This window comes from Ailuropoda melanoleuca, chromosome 12, assembly GCF_002007445.2.
Source record: "Ailuropoda melanoleuca isolate Jingjing chromosome 12, ASM200744v2, whole genome shotgun sequence".
Classification (NCBI taxonomy): Eukaryota; Metazoa; Chordata; class Mammalia; order Carnivora; family Ursidae; genus Ailuropoda; species Ailuropoda melanoleuca.
In genome coordinates, this window is record NC_048229.1 from 9,456,411 (window position 1) to 9,482,410 (window position 26,000).

Consider the following 26,000-nt stretch of genomic DNA (forward strand, 5'->3'; position numbering starts at 1 on the left):
TCTTTTATCTATACCTTGCACCATTTCCATCCATCCCTGTAGATAATCATTTCCCTTAATTTCTAGTTTATCCTTTGGTTTCTTTTTACACATGAAGTAGAATTACTAACTATCTTTCTTTAGAGTTTACGTTTTTCTCTTACAGAAATCTTTTAGTGATCTTTCTCATCTTCGTAGTCAACTGAATAGCATATGCGTTTATACAATTTCCCTATAGACGGGAATGTAGTTTTTTATAATATTTAACAGTGATAGATAAGGCTGCAGTGAATGTGATCCCATTTTGCATATGTTCTGTGCTTTTGAAAAGCTGTCTTCTGGGTGAATTCCGGGAGCGAGGTGATTGGGGCAGAAAGTAAATGCACATATAGCATTGTTTTTTCAAATTCTTCTCCATAGTTATTGTGCCATTTTGCGCTCCCACCAGTCATATACGAGGGGCCCATTTTTCCACAGCTTCACCATTTGAGTGTGGTCAAGCTTTTCCTTTTCATCAGCTTGATAGGTGAGAAATGGTATCACTGTGAATTTTAATTTTTATTTCTCTCAGGATTGAAGGTGAACATCCTTTAATGTGTTTAAAGGCCATTTGTATCTCTTTTTGTGAACTGTCCTAGAACCACTGCTTGTAACAACTGTACAACACTGCCAAGTTTCACCTTTTATGTTTCTGTGTATGTGTACAGCTGCTGTTAGAGACGTGCACGTGCCTCCGTGTGTGTGTGTGTGTGTGTGTGCGCGCGTGTGTATATGATGTGTCTGTTGTTCCCGTTCTGTGCAGACAATCTAACCTTTATGTTACGTGCCCATGCTTATAATTTGGTCATTATGTTACCTTATATTCAGTTCATCAAGGAAGATTCCCACCCGTTTTTTCCCCTTCCTCCTCCCACTCTCCCTTTTTAATTTTGAGGAAAAAAAATACAGAAAGCTACATAAAATTATGTACAATCACCCATGTTGTATTTACTGCCAGTCATTTTTTCCTTCAAAATCGAATATAAAATAAAACAAAATTTCCCTTTACTCACCCTCCTTGATCCTGTTCTTCCTTTTGTCCCAGTGGCAGCTACTCTCATGAGTTTGTTGTACTTCTAATTCATTTAAAAGAAAAAAAAAATATATATATGTATATTTGTAATACAATAAGTAACACTACATGGAAATAATATTTTTACAGTAATAAAATGTAACACATATGTGTATGTATGTCTGTATCTTGAATAATATATAGTATTGTTTGCGTGTGTGCTTAAATTTTCATAAATGGTACCTGCTGAACATATCATTCTATATTGTGCTTATTTCATGCACTGTTATGTTTTTGAGATCCATCTTTGTGGCTGTATATTAATGTAGTTCATACCTGCAATATCTTTGTGTTCTGGCATGAAGTAAAGGCTTGAAATGGGAAGCTCAGGTGTACAGTAGAGTCAGATATAGTGGACCTGAAGGTGAGGGTGACCTGAAGGACCCTTTTTACCCACTGGAAAATGTTGTCACTAAAAATTAAAAGTAGGTATTGTCAGGAATATTGAGGGACGGTTTTTCTTATTTTCTTTGGTTCCCATGTTCTTTTGTCTTTGGTAGAAATGTGTTTATATTTTCCAGAGGCTTCATCAGTAATGCTACAGGGTCAGACTAAAAGCTTATATAGGTCAATGGTATCATTTTGGAAGCGCCCAGCCCCTTGGAGGGCCTTACCCCCCCGGCTCCAAGGTAATAATGAGTGTCCTTGTGATGTATTCATTTGTTCAGAAAACTGAATGGAAATCACAGACTGCCTAGGCTAACTAAAATACCAAATTTTAGAAACTTGTGGTCAATGTTATGTCAACTCAGTGGGATAGCATTTTAGCCATTTCGTGCTGGAAACTCTCAGTTGTCTGTGTTTTTAAAGTGATTATTTAAGGTACGATTATATACGGTATCTTCAGTGTGCAGTGACATGAATTTTGACAAGTGTATTTATTTATGGAACCAATACCACAGTCAGAATATTTTCGTCACCCTAGAAGATTCCTTTGTGCCCCTTTCTAATCTCCCTCCTTCTAAGTGGCTACCACTCTTCTCATTTCTAACCCAGACTAATTTTGCTGATTCTACAACTTCATTGACAAATGAAATCATATATATATTCATTTGTGTATGGTTTCTCTCTCTCTCTCTTTTTTAAAAAAGATTTTATTTTTAAGTAATCTCTACACGTAATGTGGGCCTCGAACTCACAACCCCAAGACCAAGAGTCACATGCTCCCCTGACTAAGCCAGCCAGGCACCCCCAGTTTCTTTCTCTTAATGCAATGTTTTTGAGATTCATCCAGGTAATTGTATGTATCAGTGTTTTTTGTTTTTTGTTTTTTTTAAATTGCTGTAGAGTGTTCTGTGGTATGAGTATGCAACTATTTATTTATCCATTTTGTTGTTAAATGTTTGAGTTTTCAGTATTTTTCTATTCCAAATAAAGCTGTATTGAATATTCTTACACAAGTCCCTGGGTAGCTATACACTTTCATTTTTGGGGGAGAGGACAAACTACTTATGGGTCGATTTACTGGATTAGAAGATAGATGTTTAACTTTAATATATGTGTCTCTATTAATTACTGATGAGAAAAATTATTGTGACTTAATATATGCAATTTGATTGGTCAGACTTCCAAAATAGAAGTTGGAGAAGGAGAAGGAGCCAAGAAACAAAGCCCTTTGTGTTGAAATGGGTTGACTGTGTGGTTTTCACTGACCGCGTTTGTTACAGGAGAAGTGCAAACTGGCTTCTTGGGTGTGTTTCAAGGTTTAGGCGAAACCTGATATTGAATATGTTTACTAGTATAGCTCTTTATTAGTTTTTGTTTTCCCCCAATGGACTCTTTTAGAAGAAATGGCGCTGTCACCCACATCAAGATTCAGAACACTGGTGATTACTATGACTTGTACGGAGGGGAGAAGTTTGCCACTTTGGCTGAGTTGGTCCAGTATTATATGGAACATCATGGGCAATTAAAAGAGAAGAATGGAGATGTTATTGAGCTTAAATACCCTCTGAACTGTGCAGACCCTACCTCTGAAAGGTCAGTGACTGTGGGGCATCTCTCCCATGCTGTGGCTGTTCTAGGAATGCATTATGGGGCTTTGCCTTTACCTGTCTCCCAAGCTGTAATCTTTGTAACTGAAGTTTTACTGAAGCAAGAATCATAGGATCCGATTATTTTCAGAGTGCCTCTTGTAGAAGCTTCGATTAGTGTTCTTTACACTTAATTTTGCAGGGGTCTCAGACAATTCCTGTATATACTTGGTACCTGCAGTAATTTTAAGATTTTTGAACTTGAGCTGATAATCTCTGAGAGTTAGGAGAGGAAAACAAGTGCTACTGGAGGCGCCGAAACAGCCAGCAGTTCTGTGGTAGCTTCCCACCAGCTATTCAGCGATGCCACCAACAGATGTCAGTTTAAGCTCGGAAGCTGAAAAGCAGAGAGCGCAGAGGGTCAGATTTTTCACCAGTTCTGTTATGTCGTATCCACAAATGTGGGAGAATGACCTCACTTAGAGGGAATTAAATTATTTCAGAGCTCTTCCCCTTGTGTTGGAACCAAGCTGAGGAAAGCCGGGACTTGACTTATTTTTATTGATTTTATTGGTTTTCTCCATTCCCAGACTCCCCTCTGACTCACTACAAATTCAGGGTCTCTTAATTAGGTTTGTGTATTTTATATCTTCAGATAGGTTGCTTCGACTTGCACCTTTATGTCAATGCTGTTAAACAGGCGGATCGTCTGTTTCTTCGGCTACCACTGTAGCTTCAAGCAAAAGGCTGTGAGCCAACTCAGTTTATTTCTGCATTTTACTCTGTTCAGTTGAGGGTGAATGAAAAATAACTCCAAGTATATTCCTCTAGCGATGAGCCATGAGCGCTATCTGCCACAATAGTGCTTACTTTCACCAAGATCCTGAGGGGAGATGCCACATCAGTAATGTAACTATGTTAAGATTTTTTAAAAAGTTTATTTATTTATTTATTTAATCACTACCCCCCAGCATGAGGCTCGAACTCATGACCCCGAGATCAAGAGTCACAGGCTCTTCTGACTGAGCCAGCCAGGTGCCCCGTTAAAATGTTTTTTTAATAATATCTTAGGGTAATGTTGTCTCAGAGTCTGTCCTCTCGTGGCCCGCATCCGGACTCTGGAGTGCTGGGTAAAAATCCCGATTGCTGGGCTCCTTTCAAACTTAGTGTATTGCTATCTCTGGTGGGGAGGCATGGGAGTTCACATTTTTAGCAAAATACCTCACCCTTTCTCTAAATGTTATATGCTTTAGAGCTTGAAATGATAACCCAGTATATAGTCCAAAGATATTGACAGCAAACTTGGAGGCTGTTGAAGTACTGGTTGGAAATGTTAAGAAATTTGGAATGCTTAAATTAATTTATAATGAAAATCCTTTTTTATGTAGTATTCACATACCAAAGCAAGGGCAAACATTCAGATGAATTTTTTTGTCTCTAGCATGACTTTCTATTTTAATTTCTTTCTTTTTTTTTTTTTTTTTTTTTTAAAGATTTTATTTCCTTGAGAGAGAGAGAGAGAGCACGAGTAGGGGTAGGGGGTGGGGAAGTGGGGAGGGGCAGAAGCAGACTCCCCACTGAGCAGGGAGCCCAACATGGGGCTCAATCCCAGGACCCCCAGATCATGACGCTAGCTGAAGGCGGATGCTTAACCGACTGAGCCACCCAGGCACCACTATTTTAATTTCTTTAAATGGCCGTGATTAAATAGTTGGTCCTTTTGGGGTAGGGCTTGGAGAAATGACAAAGTGAATTTTTAATAGATGGGAAATTCAAAAGAAAATAGGAAAGTTTGAGGGCATTTGGTTACAAATGACTGTGGGCTCATTAAAAAAGTTTAATGGTTATTCTTAACATCTTTCTCATTTTTCCTGTCTGCTTGGGATGCAAATTGTCTCATGTGGAATTGGCCAGTCTCTTGGAGGAATGGGTCTGTTTTTTAATTGTGTTTAGGAGAGCTGGCTATATATGGTAGTTTTGTGAAAGAATACTGTGAACCCGTGGCAGAACTCAATTGATTTTCATTTAAAAAATTTTAGGTGGTTTCATGGACACCTCTCTGGGAAGGAAGCAGAGAAATTACTAACTGAGAAAGGAAAACATGGTAGCTTTCTGGTACGAGAGAGCCAGAGCCATCCCGGAGATTTTGTTCTCTCTGTCCGAACTGGTGATGACAAAGGGGAGAGCAACGACAGCAAGTCTAAAGTGACCCACGTCATGATCCGCTGTCAGGTAAAGTCCCACTTGAACTACGGGTCTAGCAAAATGTCGTCTTCGGGTGATTCTTCTGCTGGAGGAAGACAGACATCACTTCTGAAGTCAGATTTTCTTATATGCTTTCAGAACATTATTTATTAAAATTTTTTCATCATTTCAGAACTTTATTAAATTATTTTCAGTCTGTCGCTGGCAGATTAAGTCATGTCTCAGCACATCACCTTTTGCCCTGTACTGCCTGATCTGTTTTTGCTGGAGTCGGCCTCAGTCTCCGTGTTTCTGAAGTGATGGCCTTAGTTCCTTCTTAAGATTGTCACGGTCTGGCCTGTGACTGCATTTGCCTTCATATTAGAGTTCCTACATCAAGGCTAGGAGAATTGAACTCTTTCTTTCTGTATTTCCTTCTTCCCTCCTTCCTTCCTTTCTTAGATTTTATTTTTAAGTAATCTTTGCACATAATGCGGGGCTCAAACTTATAACCCCGAGGTGAAGAGTCATGTGCTCTACCAACTGAACCAGCCAGGCGCCCCTGAACTCACCATTTCTTGTTTTTAATGTGGTGACAGGACTAAGGAGGTTGATTCTTGGTCAACTATGTCAAACTTTCCTAGGAAGAAACTGTCTATTCACTTATGCGTCTGTTTTTAAATTAAATTAAATATATATTAAAAACCCCCAGCTTTATTGAGGTACGAGTCACATACCATACAATTCACCCTTTTAAAGTGGACAGGTTTTTGGTATATGCACATATTATGCAACTACCGACACTAATTCCAGAACATTTTCGTCACCCCAAAAAGAAACCCTGTGTCCATTACCAGTCGCTCCCCATTATTTCCCCTCCCTCCAGCTCTCACCATCCACTCATCTACTTTTTGTTTTTATGGATATGCCAGTTTGGGTTGTTTCATACAGATGGAATCATATAATATGTGGCTTTTGCTTCTGGTTTCTTTTGCTTTGCATTATGTCTTCAAGGTTTATCCATGTTGTGGTGTGTGTCAAAAAACTGTTGTCAAATATTCCATTGTATGGCTAGAGTACGTTTTGTTTATCCATTAAAAATTTATGGGCCTTTTGGCTGTTATGAATAATGCTTCTGTGAACATTTGTGTACAGATTTTTGTGATGCTCTCTATTTGGTGAGACAACATCCTCATGTTTTCTTTTAATTTGTAAAGTACAGTTTCCTTTAGTTCTTTGAACATATTTATACTAGCTGATTTCAAGTCTTTATCTAGGCTGTCTCAAGGACAGTTTCTATTGAGTGCTTTTCCCCCCTATGTTTGGTCCATACTTTCCTGTTTCTTTGCATGTTTCCTAATTTTTTTTGTTGGAAACTAGACATTTTAAGTAATATAACGTGATTCTGGAAATCAGATGCCATCTTTTCCAGGGTTTGTTGTTGCTGCTTTTTATTGTTGCTGTAGTTATTGTTGCTCTTGCTGTATTTCGTGAGTTTCCTTTATTCTTTGCCATGTGTAGCCACCAAAGTCTTTGCTTCATTAGCTTAGTGGTCAGTTAATGATTGGACAGATTTCCTTAAATGCCGTGAACCATTAAGTCTCTCTGCCTTTGCCAAGGGGGCTGTGTGTGTGTGTGTATGTGTGTTGGGGCACAGTTTCAGTGCTCTGGCAGATTACAACTCTGCCTTGCTTTCTGTTTGTGCAGAACCTCAAGGTCAGCTAGAGGCAAAGATTAGGCTTTTCTTGGATCCTCATTGGACTTCACGCAGCCCTGCACGTACACATAGCCTTCTAGCTTCTTAAGAATACGTTAGAATTTTTTTTAGCTTTTAATTTAAATTCCATTTAGTTAATATATAGTGTAATATTAGTTTCAGGTGTACGATATTTGTGATTCAGCTTGTCCATACAAAAGCCGGTGCTCATCACAAGTGCATTCCTTAATCCATGTCACCTATTTCCCCCATCCTCCGACCTGCCTCCTCTCTGGTAACCATCAGTTTGTTCTCTATAATTAGGAGTCTGTTTCTTGGTTTGTCTCTCTGTGTTAAGAGGTTTTCCAAGCCCTCTGTGGACATCGCCTAGATTTTCCTTTTTTCATTTTGGTCAGTCTCTTATTTGCCTTAACTGGTATTGCCACCACAGGCTGCTGTGATATTAAACAGTTGCTGCTGATTGTTTTGGGCAGATCCCCTGAAGACAGGGCTGAGTGAGCTCTAAGTCAGGTCAAATAAACACAGGCTTTGAAAACAGGACTTTTCCAGGGAGCTGCTAAATAGGCCAAGTACAGGTATATCTCAGAGATATTATGGGTTCAATTCCGGACCACTGCAGTAAAATGAATATTGCAATAAAACAAGTCAAATTAATTTTTTGGTTTCCCAGTGCATATATAAGTTATGTTGATGCCATACTACACTGTAGTTTATTAAGTGTGTAGTAGCATTATGTCTGAAAAACAATGGACAGTATACTTTTTTTTTGGACAACATACCTTAATTAAAAAATACTTTATTGCTAAAAAGTGCTAACCGTCATCTGAGCTTTCAGTGAATCATAATCAGTGATCACAGATCACCATAACAAATATAATAATAATAATGAAGAAGTTTGAAATACTGAAAGAATTACCAAAATGAGACACAGAGACACAAAGTGAGCAAATACTTTTGGGAAAATGGCTGCAAATAGACTTGCTTGATGCAGGGTTGCCACAAACCTTTAATTTGTAAAAAATATATATCTGCAAAGTGCAATAAAACAAGGTTTGCCTGTAGGGATTTTTCTCTGGAGATAGGTCTCTTGAGAGCTCCCAAATTCATTTTGTCTCCTCTAGCTGTGCTAGGTTGCTGGCTTTCACAGCTACTGTGGTTATGAGGCTGTTGGTTTTCAAGGCTGCAGAAGAGCTAGGGAGAGATAAATGGAAATATAGGGCAAGTTAAAATGCTGCGGTTTGCTCCTTACCAAGATTCAATCATTTTTCTTGAGTAAATGTTCCTTGGACTGTTGCAAGTTCTTGGTTAATTTCCAGAGTTCTGAAAAATTCGATGACAATTTTCCTAGTGGCGTTTTGTTTTTTTTTTTTTATTTGAATGTTTTTGATCAACAATTTATTTATTTTTATTATTATTTTTTTTGATGTAAAGTTCCACGATTCATTAGTTGTGTATAACACCCAGTGCACCATGCAATACGTGCCCTCCTTACTACCTATCACCAGCCTATCCCATTCCCCCACCCCCCTCCCCTCTGAAGCCCTCAGTTTTTTTCTCAGGCTTTTTTTTTTTTTTTTTAAAGAATCTTTGTTTGTTTATTTGTCAGAGAGAGAGAGTACACAAGCAGGGGAGTGGCAGAGGGAGAAGCAGATTCCCACTGAGGAGGGAGCCTGATGTGGGACTCAATCCCGGGACCCTGGGATCATGACCTGAACCAAAGGGAGATGCTTAACTGACTGAGACACCCAGGCGTCCCTTTACTAATGTTTTTGTTGCTTTTATAGAAGAATGGATTTTCAGAGGTCCTTACTTTGTCATTCTGAAGGTGCTTCTTCCCCACCCTCTCATCACAGTTTTATTTTTAAAGAAAAGATCGTACCCAGATATCTTCATATATAATTTCTAGGGTATTGTATTTTCTTAATAATAATAACATCTTTTCCTGTTGTTTCCCTTAAATAGCCTATTTTGACCTTTTTGTCAGAAAAAATTTCCTGGCCTCTGTTTATAATTTCCCTTTTAAATTTTCATTAGAAGAGGAAAGTAGGGAGAGACTATGGACTCCGGGAAACAAATGGAGGGTTTCACAGGGGAGGGGGGTGGGGGGATTGGCTAGCCCAGTGATGGATATTAAGGAGGGCACGTATTGCATGGAGCACAGGGTGTTATACGCAGACAATGAATCATGGAACACTACATCAGAAACTGAGGATGTACTGTATGGTGACTAACATAATTAAAAAAAAAAAAGAAGAAGAAGAAAGAGAGGAAAGTAGAGACATGTACGTTGGCCTTCAGTTCTGTCTACCCAGCCTTGGAGTTTGTTATGTTTTAGAGAGAAGTTGTTATTTACCTTCTCTTCAGCAGCCTGCTGTATAGTTTCTTAGCCTATATGTGTAAGTAAATAGTAAAGAATACTGTTTTTCATTTCCTTAACTACTTAGTTAACTTACGAAGGGGACAATTTTTTGTAACCTAGTTGCTGAGAGATGCTTTACCGAGAGCTGCTCACACCTCACAGTCAGCTCTTTCCCATTGGGTCAGCCTTTCCAGTCCCATCATCCTCGCTTCCTCTCCCTTGTACTGCTGCCACCGTTTGAGCTTAGGGGGAGAGTCAGTCTCTGCACTTCAGTTGGGAAAAACAGTAATTTAACATAAAGGTAATAAGCAGGATTTTTTTTTTTTTTTTTTGTCTTGAAAGGAACTGAAATATGATGTTGGTGGAGGAGAACGGTTTGACTCTTTGACGGACCTTGTGGAGCATTACAAGAAGAATCCCATGGTGGAAACACTGGGCACAGTACTGCAACTCAAGCAGGTGAGCATACTGGAAAGGTAAAGCTCCATCTCCTTATAAAGTTTGAAAAAAACCCCTCGTATAGAATATTCCAAATACAGAGTAGTAGAGTGGTCTTGTGAACCCCCACACCCATCACCCAGCTTCAACTGTGATCAGTTTACCAACTCTCGTTTCCCTGTTACTGTGCTCACTGCCCTCCTCCTGTGGTATCCGGAAACAAATGTAGATGTTCATCATTTCCGTGATTCTCTCCAGGTGTATCTCTAAAAGGCCTCATAGAGTTTTTAAAGCAAGCTTTTACCAAGTTTGCATTCGAGATCTACCTTTGGTTACCTTTGGGCGATTACACTTCCTCGCTTTGGAGTTATTTCTCTTTCAAAGTTTACCTAGTGGCAGATTATATCATCTCTCTAAATAATTTTGTGGTCTGTTTATAAAGAAAAATAGGTTTGAATTTATATTAGCAGAGTAAAGTATGTGTGGAGATTGAAGAAAGATCTATTTCCTCACAAAATAGAAAAGAAAGTGAAACTGTATTTGAAAACTTTTATTGTGAATTACTGTGTCCTTTGAATTTCCTGTCCTTGCCTTATGAATTATCAACATGGAACTCTCTTTTTTTTTTTTTTTGCATTAACACTTTTTTTTTTTTTTTGGTAATACTTTCTTCATTTCACACCAACTGCTGAATTTGATTAGCCCCTCAACACAACACGTATCAATGCTGCTGAAATAGAAAGTCGGGTTCGAGAACTAAGCAAATTAGCTGAGACCACAGATAAAGTCAAACAAGGCTTTTGGGAAGAATTTGAGGTAAGTTATTAAAAAAAAAATTTTTTTTTACATGAGTTTATTAAATCCTATTTTTAATGAGAGAGAAGTTGGCCTTGTATTTGGAGTTGGGTCTGAAAGACTTGAATCTGTGTTCTTTCTTAATTCAGCCATTGATTGATATGGAACAAGTTGCTGAGGGGGCTTCTTTGAAATAGAAGGGCATTGTGTTCTGGGAGAAGGGAGTTGGCAGTTAATATTAAATGGATGAGCCAAGAGCTCCATTTGGCTCTTTTGGTTTGGGCTGCTGGCAAAAACCCAGAAAAACAAAAGGATCTAATTCCTTTGGAAGATTTCCAGCATTGGCTGGCTTCTTTAGAAAGAATCTATAGCCTTATTGCCGTGAATAAGTAAAAGTGAAATACCTCATAGCAATGTTAATTTGGGAGTTGACATTTATAACTTTGGGAAGTTAAGTGAACTGATTTCTTTCCTGAAACCAGCTTGGGTAGGACAATGTCTCCAGAGGGAATGTGCTGTGTTCCTTTTTCACTGTGGTATGTCACTTACCAATCCTCTCTCTTCTCATCCGTTCGACTGAAGACTTCCCCCAAAACAAGAATTGTACCATACCTACCTTCGTAGTTACCCTAGCATGTGGCATAGTGCCTAGTACACACTAGAAACTCCGTAAATCTTTGTTGAATGGGTATTTACATTTAGCTAATGTTTGTGTCATTTTATTATTACTGTTCTGTTTATGGGAATGATAGACTATTCCATACTTTCTGTAAGACTTTGGAATCCATCAATATTTGTGGGACGAATGGATGAATGGCCACATGAAGTCCTTGAAACTGCAGCAGGTCAGATCAGCTTGTTGAGATAGACATTATTTCCATTTTACAGAGGAGGAGCCTGAGACTTGGGGAGGCTAAGTAAATAGTGATTGCACTGCAGCACTGAGCTTGGGTGCAGAATAGGACAGGCCTAGTCCTCACTCCACATTGCTGAACAGGAGCTTGAGCTCAGGTTTATTCGTTCGTACCAGACATTGAGTTAATCACTGAGGACACCATTGCAAACAAGATAGACAGGGTGTCTGTCTTTAAGGAGCTTCTAGTTGAGAGAGGGACTACAGTGATGAAGGGCATCACCAAGAAAGAGAAGATCAACATAATGGGTCTGAATTTTTAAACCTCAAGCCCAGCGCTCTCCTCATTCTGTCCTGCCAGTGGAGAAAGTAAAGGACAGCATTTTGTTCATTTTAATTACGTTCACTTTATTTCATTCATTTCATGTAGTCTTCATAAAGCCTCATGAGATTGGATGGATAAGTACAGAAATTTTGTAAACCTTACATTAAAATTTGAATGGTGAACCTATTTTTCAAAACTTTTTATTATGCAAAATTTCAAATATATACAGAAGCAGAGAGAAGAGCATAATCATAGCAATGTGTCTATTACTAGCATTAACAATTATTGATATATGGCCAGTCTTTTTTTTTTTTAATTTAAAGATTTTATTTATTTATTTGACAGAGAGAGAGAGCACAAGCAGGGGGAGTGGGAGAGAAGAAGCAGACTCCCTGTGNTATTTATTTATTTGACAGAGATAGAGACAGCCAGCGAGAGAGGGAACACAAGCAGGGGGAGTGGGAGAGGAAGAAGCAGGCTCATAGCAGAAGAGCCTGATGTGGGGCTCGATCCCATAACACTGGGATCACGCCCTGAGCTGAAGGCAGACGCTTAACCGCTGTGCCACCCAGGTGCCCTTGGCCAGTCTTTTTTAACTGTTCCCCACCGATTCCCCCAGCCTTGGTTTATCTTCTTTTTTTCTTTTTTTAAGATTTTATTTATTCATTTTGAGAGAGAGAGAATGAGAGAGTGGGTGGGAGAGGACAAAGGGAGAGGGAGAAAGAGATTCTAAGCAGATTCCACGCTGAGCATGGAGCCTGATTCAGGGCCCAATCCCACAACCTTGAGATCATGACCTGAGCCAAAACCAGAAGTTGGATGCTCAAACAACTGAGACACCCAGGCACCCCTAGCTTTGGCTTATCTTGAAGCAAATTCCAGGTGTTTTTTCATCTGTAACTATTTGATTTCAAAAGATTTTACTTACGTACTTATTTATTTATTTATTTTAAAAGATTTTATTTATTTATTTGAGAGAGAGAGAGTGAGCCGGAGTGAGAGAGAGCAAGCACAGATGCAGAGGGAGAAGCAGGCTTCTTGCTGAGCAGGGAGCCCAGTGTGGGGCTTGATCCCAGGACCCTGGGATCATGACCTGAGCCGAAAGCAGACGCTTAACCAACTGAGCCACCTAGACACCCCATTTCAAAAGATTTTAATGAAAATATCATTCTTATACCTAAAACTATTAATGATAATTCCTTAACATTAATGGATGTCAATCACTGTTCACATTTTCCAGATTGCCATGCATGCATGTGTATGCATACACACAGTTTGTGTGAATCAAGAAGTGCTTTTTCCTACTTGATTAAAAAGTTTTTTGAATGTATTATATAAAATAGATTTATATAAAGAACCCCCATGCATCATTATCAACTTTGCCAATGATTATTATTTTATTCATAAATACTTTTGTATTTATGGAATTCTTAAAAAATTAAAATACTGTTCTACATCCAGAAGAAAATAACAGAAGTTCATCAAATATCACTGTATTATGCTAGTTGTTTTATAATTTTAAAAAATTTGTTGGATTATGATTCAGATAAGCTTCACACATCTCTTTGAAAAGTGTTCTGTCTCTTTTAATATTTTGGCTCCCTTCCATCCTTTCTTCCCCCCTTCCTTCTCCCTCTCCCTTGTCTTACTGTGTTCAGGCTGCTATAGCAAAATACCACAGGCTGGGTAGTTTATAAACAGAAATGTATTTCTCATGGCTCTGGAGGTCTGAGATAGGGTGCCAGCATGGTCAGGTGAGGGCCCTCTTCTGGGTTGTTGACTTCTTGTATGCTCACATGGCAGAAGGGATGGGGGAGCTCTGTGGGGTCTTTCTTTCTTCTTTTTTTAGAGAAAGGGGGTGTGTTGCACGCATGCGAGCGGGGTAGGGAGGTGAGAGAAAGGGACAGAGGGGGAGGAGAGACAGAATCCCAAGCTTAATCCTATGACTCTGAGATCATGACCTGAGCCGAAATCAGGAGTCAGAAACTCAACTGACTGAGCCACCCAGGTGTTCCTGTGGGGTCTTTTTTATAAGGTTACCCCACCTCTTAATATCGTCAGCTTTGGGGGCTAGAATTTCATTCAGCATGAATTCTGGGGGGACACAAATATTCAGACCATAGCATCCTTTTTTTTGTTGATGATGTTGTTGTTGGAGAAGGCAGGTTCTTTGTCCTCAAAGTTCCTTATGGTCTAGATTTTGCTGAGTTGTGATTACTAAAAACAGTTTAGTATTTTTTTCCATTAAAGAACAACAAAAACGATACCTCTTAGGGTAGATCCTTTAGGGACGGCTAGTCTCATTCCTATACTTTAAACTCATTCGTAATAGCCTTCTCTGTGTGGTTGTAAACTAACTGGATATATAATTCGGTTATGGGTTTCATTTTAGGTTTGGATTTTAGAAATTTTATTTATAATTATATGAAATGTTGTCTTTGATCCTAAAGTCAAACCTATAAAGTGTATTTAGAGAAATCTACCTTCTACCCCTGTCCTTTTCTCCCTATATTTATAGCCATTTTTTAAAAAGTTGTAGTTTATCATTACATTTTAAATTTTAAGCAAAGCAAGTATGTATATATTTCCTTATCCCCACTCTTTCATAGATAAATAGTAGCATAACTTTACATGTTTTTTTCCAGCCTTGCTGTTTTCACCATCCTGGAGATGACTCCACAGTGTTATCTAGAGATAGTCTTTATTTATTTTTACTGCATAGTACTCCATTATGTGGAGGTACCATCGTTCATTCAGCCTATTGATGGCCATTTGGATAGTTTCAAAGTGTATCACAGAGGGAGTACAACAAGTAGCCTTGTGCATGCATCTTTCCCCATTTTTGCTGACTGTTGTTAATATTAGCATTTTTTAATGTTTTACTTTAAAAAACACAATGGTTGTTACTCATCTTTAGTTTTTATTATGTTATTGTACATGATTTTGGTTAGTATATTTAAAGCCTGAAAAATACTGTTTTTAATTAAAATTGAAAGATGTTGGGGCGCCTGGGTGGCACAGCAGTTAAGCGTCTGCCTTCGGCTCAGGGCATGATCCCGGCGTTATGGGATCGAGCCCCACATCAGGCTCTTCCTCTATGAGCCTGCTTCTTCCTCTCCCACTCCCCCTGCTTGTGTTCCCTCTCTCGCTGGCTGTCTCTATCTCTGTCGGATAAAGAAATTAAAAAAATCTTAAAAAAAAAAAAATTGAAAGACGTTGAACCTTCTTGGTAAAGATAAGAGATAGTGAACTATTGGGGTGCCTGGTGGCTCAGTCATTAAGCGTCTGCCTTAGGCTCAGGGCGTGATCCTGGTGTTCTGGGATTCGAGTCCCACATCGGGCTCCTCCGCTGGGAGCCTGCTTCTTCCTCTCCCACTCCCCCTGCTTGTGTTCCCTCTCTTGCTGACTATCTCTCTCTCTGTCAAATAAATAAATAAAATCTTAAAAAAAAATAGTGAACTATTTTATAGTCCAGATCCATGTCATCTTAACGCGTTCTTTTAAAATAGTAGCCAACACGATCATTTGTACACACTACTTTTCCTTTACAGTGACTATGATCCTTCAAAAAAAATGACAGCAATGAGGTGGGTGTCTGTCGTAGTGGTGGGTTTTGGAGCACTAAGTTCACTTAGGCAATGCTTAGGGAAACAAAGTCCGATCTTCCAAGAGAGCTTGTGGCAGTAGGGTGTTTTTCATGATCCTGTTGATGGGGTCAAGACGCGAACTTAGAACAACTCCTGACCTGACTTTTCTGGCCTTGGAAAAAGAAGGTTGATTCTAAATGCTAACCTGACGGTTTTACTCTGTGATATTTCAAATTCAGGTCATCTTTTGTACACCATTAACAACAAAGGCGAGGGGAATTGAGTTGGCTTTTGGGGGAAATGGAAAAAACGAGATCATGTCTGTTCTCCGTAGAGGTCAGTCTGATGTGCTAAGTTGAGTTACTAACATTAAATTTGATAACTGAAGCTAGATGGTCTGCTTTCTGGATCTCCTGGGTACCTGCTTCTCAAATCCAGTTAGTTTAAAAAAATTGCCCTTTAGTTTGGGGCCAGGGGAATATGGCTAAGAACAGAACCAAACCCTTATAGAAAAAATTAAACGTGTGGAAGCAGAGACTCATCATAATCTAAATCCTCTGAAACTGAAGTTTGATCCCAACAGCAAGGCAGCAAGGCATTATTATTTTAGGGATCATACTTCAGTTGTTTCCTGGGAGGTGATAAATTTGGGATCAGTTCCTTCTTGCCATGTGTTCTGATGGTCTTTAAAAGTGAACCAGAGCTCTAAATTGCAATGCCTTTCATGACTTCACTCTGACAGCTGTTTCGTTTGTCTCTATGCCCACTCTTTGTTATCTGTAAAATTCCGTGTGTCCTTTCAGGTATGTTACCCCAGAAGACACTTACAATTACCTCTGCGTCTGACGCATCTTAAATACAAAGTCTCTTGTGAAGCTCTTTGGGTCTTTTCTCCTTTGCTTCTAAAATAAATTCAGGGTGTTAATCTTCTAGAGTATGTTGTAGGATGAGGACGTTGTGACCCCAACTCTGATTTTTTCCTAGGGACTGCCCATGTTTGATCTGTGTAAACATCTTGTGTCTCCTGCATATCTCTGCTTACAAACGTGAAGAGGTGGATAATAGTCCTAGATTTGTTGTAATGAAGTAAAGTTCTGCTAAAATGAGATACTCAATGTGTAAATGAAAAGGCAGGTTATGACCTTAGAATTTTGTGCCTGCGATATGCCTTACCTGAAACCCGAACTCAGCCCTTGTGCGTCTCGGTGAGGTGCATGTTGCATGGCTGCATTTATAGGGTATTTGCACTCTCTTCCAAGTACTGTAATACTTACAGTGTAAGGTCATTGGCTTTTACTTGGAGAAAGATACAAAGTCTGTGCAGGTTCTGAGCATAGGAGGGATGAGATCACTATGGCTACCACATGAGACACCCTCTGTAAGGGGTGGCTAGAAGCAGGGAGACCAGCAAAGAGTCAGATTGCCATAATCGGAGCAGAGAAATGGCAGTGGTTTGGTTCAGGGTAGCAGCAGTGAAGGTGGTTGGGTTCCTGAGATATTTTGAAGGTAGAGTTGATGGATTGTGTGGTATACGATGGAGCTAAGGCAAGGATCCGATCAAAGTTTTTGGCTTGAGCAATTGCTAGGGTGGAGTCACGGTTTACTGAGATGGGGAGACTGGGAGGAATGGGTTTGGGGGCAGGTGGTCAGCTTGCATTTTGGACATCTTAAAGCTGGAACTGCCTGTTAGATGTCTGATGGGAATATGATTGTTCATATGGTGTTATGGGTGGGCTTGTACTACAGTGTTCCTTTCTCACTTCACCTTACTAGCACTCCTCAGGTCCCAGCCTCAGGGTCATTTTCTCAGGGAAACCTTCCTGGATCCCTGTCTGCATGCCTGGCTCGGTTCTTATTGCAGGTGCACCTAGTAGCAGCCCTTCCTTGGATAATCCTTGCTCTCCTCGGAGTTCACGGGGACTCTGTGTGGCTATTGTTTTCATGCTTGTCTCTTGTACCATGAATTCGCAGAAGCAGATGATGTCACTAGGTCTGTTGGAATAACAAGAGGTTTTGCTGAAATGAAACTAAGGGAGAACAGATAAAAAGATACATTTTGATCCTGCTATTTAAGGTCTCCCGTGTGCATATTATCCGAAGAAAAGAACCCAAAGCAGTCCTTGGCCCCACCAGGACAGGTAGTCCTGTCTTGTTTCCTGCAGCCCCAAGGAGAGACTACAGGAGAGCCTGGCACACGGCCGACAAAAAGGATGTGTTTGTATTGAGTGTGGAAGTTGTGTTCAGGAGGGGGGGGGTAGGTATTGGATTCAGACTCTCTATATTCAATAGGGAACAGCTTTCTGATGCTTAAAAAGGATGAAGGAATATTCCAGGCTTTGCTCTGAGATGTTCCTCCTTATTCCCATGCAGTTTTCCTATGGAGGCCCTGCTTGAGGATTGTGAGTGCACGTTTTCGTTTTCGAGACTACACGCTTAGTCTACACACTTGCCCAAGAGGATCTAATTCAGGGTGGCAGGAATGAATTTCAGGAAGATTTTAGCTTTGAGCCTCCTGTTTCTGACTTTAAAAAAAAGAAACAAAGCCAGATGTACAACACACAGCCATACAAACCCCACACAACATCATATTAACCGAGGTTATTTTTTCCCGGTGCTGTAAAGCTTGTTTTCCTTAGTAATTTGATTGTTGTTTTTAAAGCCCATCCTCCTCCTGTTACGCAAGCTTCTGTGTCGTGGTCTGAAGCTGTGTTCTGTCTGCATGGGCATTGCAGTCACTTCCCTGACAGCTACACAGATGTCCTGGATCCTGCCAGCCGCTCTGCCAACCGATGTGTCTCCAGGAGGAGCTAATGCCTGTCTTCAAACCCACAGTCCGGTTTGATCTCTTTAAAGTGATTACATCCTGCTCAGGGGAGCTATAAGTTCTACTTGGAGCTGGTTAGGTTTTATGGAAACAAGACTTTAACTGCACCCCAAAGCTGTGTCTAGAATAATAATTCTTGCTGGTGATCTCTAGCAAAACTCTTCCCCTTGGCGACTGAGCCCCAGCACACTGAACAGCAGCCCCCAACCAGGGCTCCAGCCTTGTGCTGAACGATGTTCCAGGATGGCAGGCCAGAGGGGGAACCAGGATTTTCCACGTAGGCCTGAAGTCCCAGTTGCTTAATAGAAGAGCTGCTGCCTTCCTGTGGGCAGAGCCTTGCCGTGGCCAGAGGTTTTATTCCACAAGCTAAATGCTCCATTCTGGAGAAATTCTTTTGCTTCCTTTGGACTGTTTCTCTTTCAGGCGTCTCTCTTTGTTCAGTTCTTTGCCCCTCCAGGGTCACGTTTTTCTCTTTAGGGTTGTTTCAGTTTGCTGGAGCCACTTGACATCTTCCCAGAGAATAAGAACGAAGGTGCTTTCTGGGACGTTATCATCTCTGCCTCACATTTTCCCTTTTGCCCTTTTTTTTTTTTTTTTTAAAGATTTTATTTATTTATTCGACAGAGATAGACAGCCAGCGAGAGAGGGAACACAAGCAGGGGGAGTGGGAGAGGAAGAAGCAGGCTCATAGCAGAGGAGCCCGATGTGGGGCTCGATCCCGTAACGCCAGGATCACGCCCTGAGCCGAAGGCAGACGCTTAACCGCTGTGCCACCCAGGCGCCCCCCCTTTTGCCCTTAAATGACCTTGCTTCTTTCGGCATCCTCCATCGTCCTCTGTCTTCTTCGTCGAGGGGGCCAGTGCTGAGGCCTCCATTTCTTCCTAGCTCCTGCCTGTTTCACCTTGGGACCTGACTTCTTCCAACATACTGAGAGAACACTGGTGGAAGGCCCCAGTGGCTTTCTTACTGTCGTACAAATAGTCTTTGCTTTAGCTTCTCTTTCCCGGGTGCTGCTTTGGAGACCACTGTCCAGCTCCTCATTCCCACAGTTTTCTTTTTGGTTTCTCTGTGGCAGCATGCACCTGGTTTATGCCCCCCCCCACCCTTGTGCCTCTTGCTGTTCACGCTTTTTCTCCTGACTAACTCTGGTGGTTCTTGAAGACACGATCTGGGCCCTCTGTTCATCTTGCTTGAAATTGGCTCTTCATTGGGGAGCACATCCATTCTCAACCTATTCTGGTTACCCCTAAGTTTATCGTGCTTCTGAGCTCTGGTTTTGCCTTCCACATTTCTTGGCTGTCTGTCACTTCTAATTTGAGCATTCAAATAGGGACCTATTATTTCCCCCTTCAAACCAATTCCCGCCTTTACTTCACTGTCTCTGCTGCCTCGTGTTATTTATCCTTTGGCTCCGTGGGCTGGAATCTTCAGAGCCTCTCTTAACTCCTCTTTGTCCCCTTTCTGCCAGACCTTGCCATTCACCGACTGCTGTTGATTCTACTTTCCTGATGTCTTTCTGCTCTTAGGATGGAAGGAAACCAGCATTTATTGTCTACTTGGTGCATATTGGGCTAGGGAAGTAATCCCATTGCATTCGTGGGTGCTCGGAGGGGTCAGCGCACCTGCTCGGGACCGCCCACGTAGGCAGTGGTGGAGATAGCCGTCTCGCCTGATACCAGGGGTGCAGGCTCTCCTTACCCCAGAAGACATGAGCTGTTCTTTTCACCTCTGTGTCTGACCCTCCACTCACCCTTCATGCGAATCTACACTCAGCATTTCTCCTGTTGCTCTTCTGCTCAGAAACCATCAGTGGCTCCCTGTTTCCTACCTGAGACATAGCCTTTGCATTTTGACGAGAAAACTGAAGTCCAAAGCGAAGTGGGAAACTTGTCCCCAGGATGCAAATGGTTGGCTGTGGTGTGAACTTCCAGGTATACTTGACTTGATGTCCATGCTTCTTTTCACTCATCTGTTGAAGATTTTTCTGCCTGGTTTTCAAGGCCCACCATTGTTTTTCTGACCCTGCATTTAACGCCATTTGCCACCACTACCTAACACACAGTTTCTAGACTCATCTGCCAGTCTCCTTCACGCACTAGTAGCTCTGGCCTCTTCGCCACATTTGCTTGCCTTCCCTAACTCGCCAGGGTGTCTTCCTTTCTTCCGTAGACCCATCTCAATACCTCACCTGCTTCCGGCCTCAGCTCTTTCCAGAAACCTGCTTCAGTCGTTTGGGGATCTCACTCGCTGAATTCCACACCACGTGATTAATTCCACACTGAATTATAGATTCGTCTTGACTGTTTGCTGCAGTTTCATGTGTCAGAACCTGGTCTTCTACGGGGCCATGCTTTTTAACTCATTTTTCTACTGGTTCTCCACCTTACTGGAGGAAGAAGGGTGTCTGGGTTTACAACAGGCAGCTGGAAGGGGACCAGATCTTGGGTTGGTTTTGTCTGTCATCTTCGTAAGCGCTTATCCATCATTTGGGACCTTCTCTGGTGATGGGAGTCTGCAGCTGCCCCTTCATTCCGGGGTGGTACTGTGGACTTGTTCAGGACAAGCTGCCCCAAATCCACTGTGCAGAAATGGTGACAGGTCGTGCAGCGTGGTGTCAGGAAGAGGGGGCTTTCACCCACCCGTGGTGCCTGGTGACACTGCAGAGTTTGCAGTGAAGAGGACGGGATGAGGAATTGCAGCGTTCCTCTGCAGAGAGGACAGATGCCAAAGGAAAACAGAAGTTCATTCAGACTGGGTGGAAGGCCTGGTTTTGGATCCTGCCCAGGTGGTTACCACTGTCTTAATAATTATTCACGGCATCAGAGCCAGGGAGACCATCTGCCTGACGGCCTTTCTCAGCTCCGTTTCTGTCCTTCAGGAGGCCGCTGCCAAGAGTGGGGTGTGTGTGGGGGGGAGGAGCTAGTAGGAGCTTTTGCATTTTTATTTATTATTAATTTGTTTCTAAAAAACCTTCCTTTATTATCAAAGCTTTCAAACACCCAAAAGTAGAGAAAATAGTGTGATAGACCTCCTTTTTCCCAACACCCAGCTTTGATGCTTATACCAACATTTTATTAATCTTCTTTCCTCCATCTCCACCCCTCCCTGACCACATCCAATATATACACCTTTGTAGTTTTGTTTTTGTTATTTTTATTTTTATTTATTTATTTGACAGAGCAGAAGCAGGCTCCCCCGCTGAGCAGGGAGCCCAACACAGGGCTCGATCCCAGGACACTGGGATCATGACCCGAGCTGAAGGCAGACACTTTACTGACAGCCACCCAGGCTCCCCTGTAGTTTTGTTTTTAAAAGCAAAGTAATTGGGGCGCCTGGATGGCTCAGTCGGTTAAGTGTCTGCCTTCGGCTCAGGTCACGGTCTCCGCGTCCTGGGATTGAGCTGCATGTTGGGCTCCCTGCTCAGCAGCGAGTCTGCTTCTCTCTTTCCCTCTGCCTCTGCCCCCCACTCATGCTCGCTCTCTAGCTCTCTCTTTCTCTCAAAATAAATAAACAAAATCTTAAAAAAAAAAAAGAAAAAAGAAAAGTAATTGTACAGTTTGGTCTGGCCTTAATGGTTAGTGGCGTTATTTTTGTGATTTGTCCTCATTGCTTAGAGCAGTGCAGGCAGAATGGTCATTGGGCTGTTGTCATGGTACCTGGGGATGTGTGGCTCTGCCATTGTATTTGCTGTCTGTCTGTCTCTCCTTGATCCTGCTCTTCCATTTGGATTCATGACATTCTGGTCAAGAGCGAGGTCCATTGGTTTTCAGTCAGGGCTTTGGAAGTCATGTAAGGGTCTCTTTTGGTCATTACAGTGACTGGGGATGCTGCTACTGGCGTTTAGGCTGGCAAGGGCCCTGGGGGATCGGACACAGGGGTGTTCATTGGTCATAAATGTCAGGGGATGGTTCTGCACAGCGAGCGCTTGTCCCATCCACTGTTGGTCATGCTCCTGGGCACTTTTTACATTTTTTTTATTTCTAAGTAATCTCTACGTCCAATGTGGGGCTGGAACTCATGACCCCAAGATCAAGAGTTGCACATTCCACTGACTGAGCCGGCCAGGCGCCCCAACTCCAGGACACTTCAGAATGTACAATGTGGGTCAGGGGATTGGCTTTGTCTTGATGCTTTTTAAGGCTTAAAATTTGATAGAATCCCTTTGGCTCTAATCTATTTTGACTCACACAATCAGGAGACTGTAACTAGCCTCTGGCACATTTTAAGGGTTCATCATTTGATCCCTTGGATTAAATGTTTGTATTACTTGGGCAAAACGGGGTATCTTGCAGCCTGTGTCCCAGCTTTACATTGTCCCTTTTTCTGCCTGTCGTTAACATTAGCATCCCGGCCACTGCCCAGCGGAGAATGGGGATGGAGACACAGTGACATTTAGCTTGACAGGTCGTTTGCAGCTTTTTGTGCCCCAGGGACTGCTGGTGAGAGAGAGGTTGTGGAAGATAAACCAGAAAAGGGTTGTAGCCTGCAGGGGCAGGCTTGTAGGATAGTCTTCTGCTCCTTCCAGCCATCAGCCTGGTGCTGAGGAGGAAGCACCCCATAGCAGGTGGTAGCTGATTATCTCAGGTGCAGTTGGGGGCCTCTGTGGGCAGAGCATGGCAGAAGTCACCCTTCTGAGTTCTTTTTATTTTCAGCCTCACCCTGGATGGATGGCAGCCTTCCTCTGTGGGAAATGAGATGTGTTCAGACAACTGGGGCCCCAGGCATAGATGAGAATGGGCTAATGGGCACTGAGGAAGGAGCTGGGGGGAGACACACAGTTAGTCATTATTAATCCTTGACAACTGCCGGCCGCTGCCAATTAGCGCCGACTGTGCCCGGGACGCAGGCACTATGGGCTTGTCCTTTCTGGAAGACTCTGGGGCCCAAAGGCCTGTCTCGGCCTGTGTGCTGTTCAGACCCCAAATCCCCATGAAAGAGGTGACCGGTAGCTTGATGCAGGACAAGGGTAGCCCCTGGTCGACCTGAATAGATGGTCCAGCCAACATGCATGTTTCTGCACTTCCCACGGTAATCTCACTTAACTCGTGCACCAACCCTGCGGGGTAGGTACTTAGCACTGTCCCCACTTTACCCTCGAGGAAGCTGAGGCACAGACAGGAGAGTAGAAGCTGAGGTTAGAGGCAGGCCTCCGTTAGCTCAGAGAAGAGTGTGAGCTGTTCTGAAAAGCTTAGACTTGGTCTCAGGGGGGGGGGGGGGGGCATCAAAGGAGATTGAACAGGGAGGGCCTGGGTGAAATTTGCCTTTTATAGAGCGAGCTTGGGCCTGCGCCTCCACCCGCGAACTGTCACACGAAGTTTGGCTCGTAAGTGAGCGCTTGAGCGCTTCACTGTCAGGTTGGTTTTGAATCAAGCAGCCAGTTATTTCCTAGGCTTCCCCCCCCCAGCTTTGTAGCTTTTGTTGGTATTGTTTCTCTTCCCTTGTTTGACTTTTAAGTGGTTGAGTCAGTTTGCAGTGTTGGGGCTTCTTTTTGAACCTTACCTTACCATCTGAAAATCATCATCGAACCTTCTTCCTAACAGTCTCGCTTGGTAAGACGGGCTCCCAGTTCAGAGGAAATGCCAGCCTGCAGAAGGCAAATGGCTTTAATTACTTAATCTGAGCTCATTTTAAAAATTGGAATGACCGTGTCATCACCAGAGTTATGTGTACTTTGTATTTTATTCCTGCCCGGGTTCCAGCTAGCTAACCACTTTTGTTATGTGTGGTGTGTGAAGGCCAAATATGGCATTTTCAACCCGAGAGTCAAATAGCAATTTAAAATCCTGACTTTCATACCTGTCTGTGAAATTCAGATAAATGAAATGGAAATGTAGTGGGCTGTTTGTTATGAAACGTTGCCTCTTGCTCCTGGTAGAAACCTTTACGAGCTAGCTGTTTTGGAATTTATATATGCATGGCAGCACACATATATTTTCTTCCTTTTAGTTTGCCTTACACTTTCTTGATTTGGCCATTTGTGATTTCTGCTTACAAATCAGACTTTTTGGAAACTAATGGCCCCTTAAAGAGGTACATTTGGGGTGCCTGGGTGGCTCAGTGGGTTAAGCATCTGCCTTTGGCTCAGGTCATGATCCCGGGGTCCTGGGATTGAGCCCCGCGTTGGGCTCCCTGCTCAACGGGGAGTCTGCTTCTCCTTCTCCCTCTGCCTCTCCCCTCCCTCATGCTGTCTCTCAAATAAATAAGTCTTTAAAAAAAGAGGTACTTTTTTATAATTTTGAAAATAAAACCTACCCCTCGAACGTGCTTCAGCGTGGCTCGTCCACCTTCCTGTCTGTTTCTGCAGCTAATCCTTCTCTGCTTCCCCGTGTCTCCTCTTCTGCTGGGGCTAGCCCGGCTGGGGCTGCCTCATGTAGTCTTTCCCTGATCGCATTCCCCGCCTCCTTCCCCTGCAGAAGTGTCCTGACCCCTGGCTCCAGGAGCCTGACATTCTCTTCCTCACTCCCTGGCTGGGAGAACCTAGGGAGCGGGTGTTTGTGTAGACGCAGTAGACGCAGGCCGGCTGCCCGGCTCACTGAAGTGGGTTCTGGCATAGGAGGAAGCGTGCGTGCTCACGATGCAGTGGTGCGTGGTAGCACTGCTGTTGTGTCCAACTCGGAGAGCTGATGTGTGGCTCGCTGTGAGTGAAACCATGGTAAAAGTAGGCAGCAGTTCATAAATTTAAGAGCGTGAGCACAACTATTATTTATGTACTCTACACTGATGCTCATTGGCTTCCCTTCTTTTTTTTTTTTTAAAGTTTATTTATTTATTTTTAGTAGTCTCTGCACCCAATATGGAGCTCGAACCCACAACCCTGAGAACAAGAGTCGCATGCTCTTCTGACTGAACCAGCCAGGCGCCCTGACTTTCACTCTTTTTTTTTTTTTTTTTACTAGATTTTATTTATTTATTTGAGAGAGAGAGAGGGAAAGAGAGACGGGTAGCGAGAGAGAACACGAGTGGGGGGCGAGGAGAGGAAGAAGCAGGCTTCTCGCAGTACAGGGAACAGGACACTGGGCCTGATCCCAGGACCCTGGGACCATGACCTAAGCCCAAGACAGATGCTTAACCTACTGAGCCACCCAGGCACCCCCTGACTTTCATTCTTAATAGTTGTTATTTTAAAAGGTTTCTCTACTAATTAATATTAATTCATTGAAAAAATTTAGGCCAAAAAATGAAGAAAAGGCCTTCATAATCTCATTACCCTGAAAAAAAAAATCCCCATTACTTTTTGGTGTATATTCTTCTGCCATTTCTTAGATACATAGGCAAATGCAAACATATGGCTTATGTAATAATACTGATTTGGAAGTCTGACCTTCTTTTCACTTAACACTGATAATTTTTTCAAGGCATTAAAAATTCTCCCAGAATGTCCTTCTAAATGGCCGCAGAACATTTGTTTATGTGAGTTAATGGTAGAATTACACAGGCAGCCCTTTCTTATTGGAAATTGTTTTTGGCACTGTTGATACAGTTTTAATATGAACATTCTTGTAGCTGTTGCAACCCTGAACCTTTTCTACGACAAATTTCTTAAAGCAGAAATGCTGAGCCAGGCTTTTTTTTTTTTTTAAGCTTTTGACGTGCAATAATATTTACTTTTTCCCCTCTCCAGACACTACAACAACAGGAGTGCAAACTTCTCTACAGCCGAAAAGAGGGTCAGAGGCAAGAAAATAAGAACAAAAATAGATATAAAAACATCCTGCCCTGTAAGTATTAATATTCTGTTCAGGAATAGTCACTCTCGGAGAGTTCGATGCCTCAGTGTCCCTGTACCTTTTCCTGGGTGCCATGTGCCTCCTCAGAAGATCCGAGGCTTAGCCTCTTTCAGTTGTGAGTGGTTTCC

The 26,000-nt window shown here is 42.2% G+C and overlaps 1 protein-coding gene across 2 annotated transcripts in view; it reads left to right on the forward strand.

The window, feature by feature from the left end:
* Positions 1 to 26,000, forward strand: part of PTPN11 (protein tyrosine phosphatase non-receptor type 11) — a 76,205-nt gene that overhangs the window by 21,388 nt on the left and 28,817 nt on the right. For both annotated transcript variants that reach the window (XM_034639676.1, XM_034639677.1), the window contains exons 3-7: positions 2,876 to 3,070; positions 5,103 to 5,295; positions 9,666 to 9,782; positions 10,464 to 10,577; positions 25,767 to 25,863. In XM_034639676.1, coding sequence (XP_034495567.1) covers positions 2,876 to 3,070; positions 5,103 to 5,295; positions 9,666 to 9,782; positions 10,464 to 10,577; positions 25,767 to 25,863 — 716 coding nt within the window. The remainder of the gene's footprint in view (positions 1 to 2,875; positions 3,071 to 5,102; positions 5,296 to 9,665; positions 9,783 to 10,463; positions 10,578 to 25,766; positions 25,864 to 26,000) is intronic.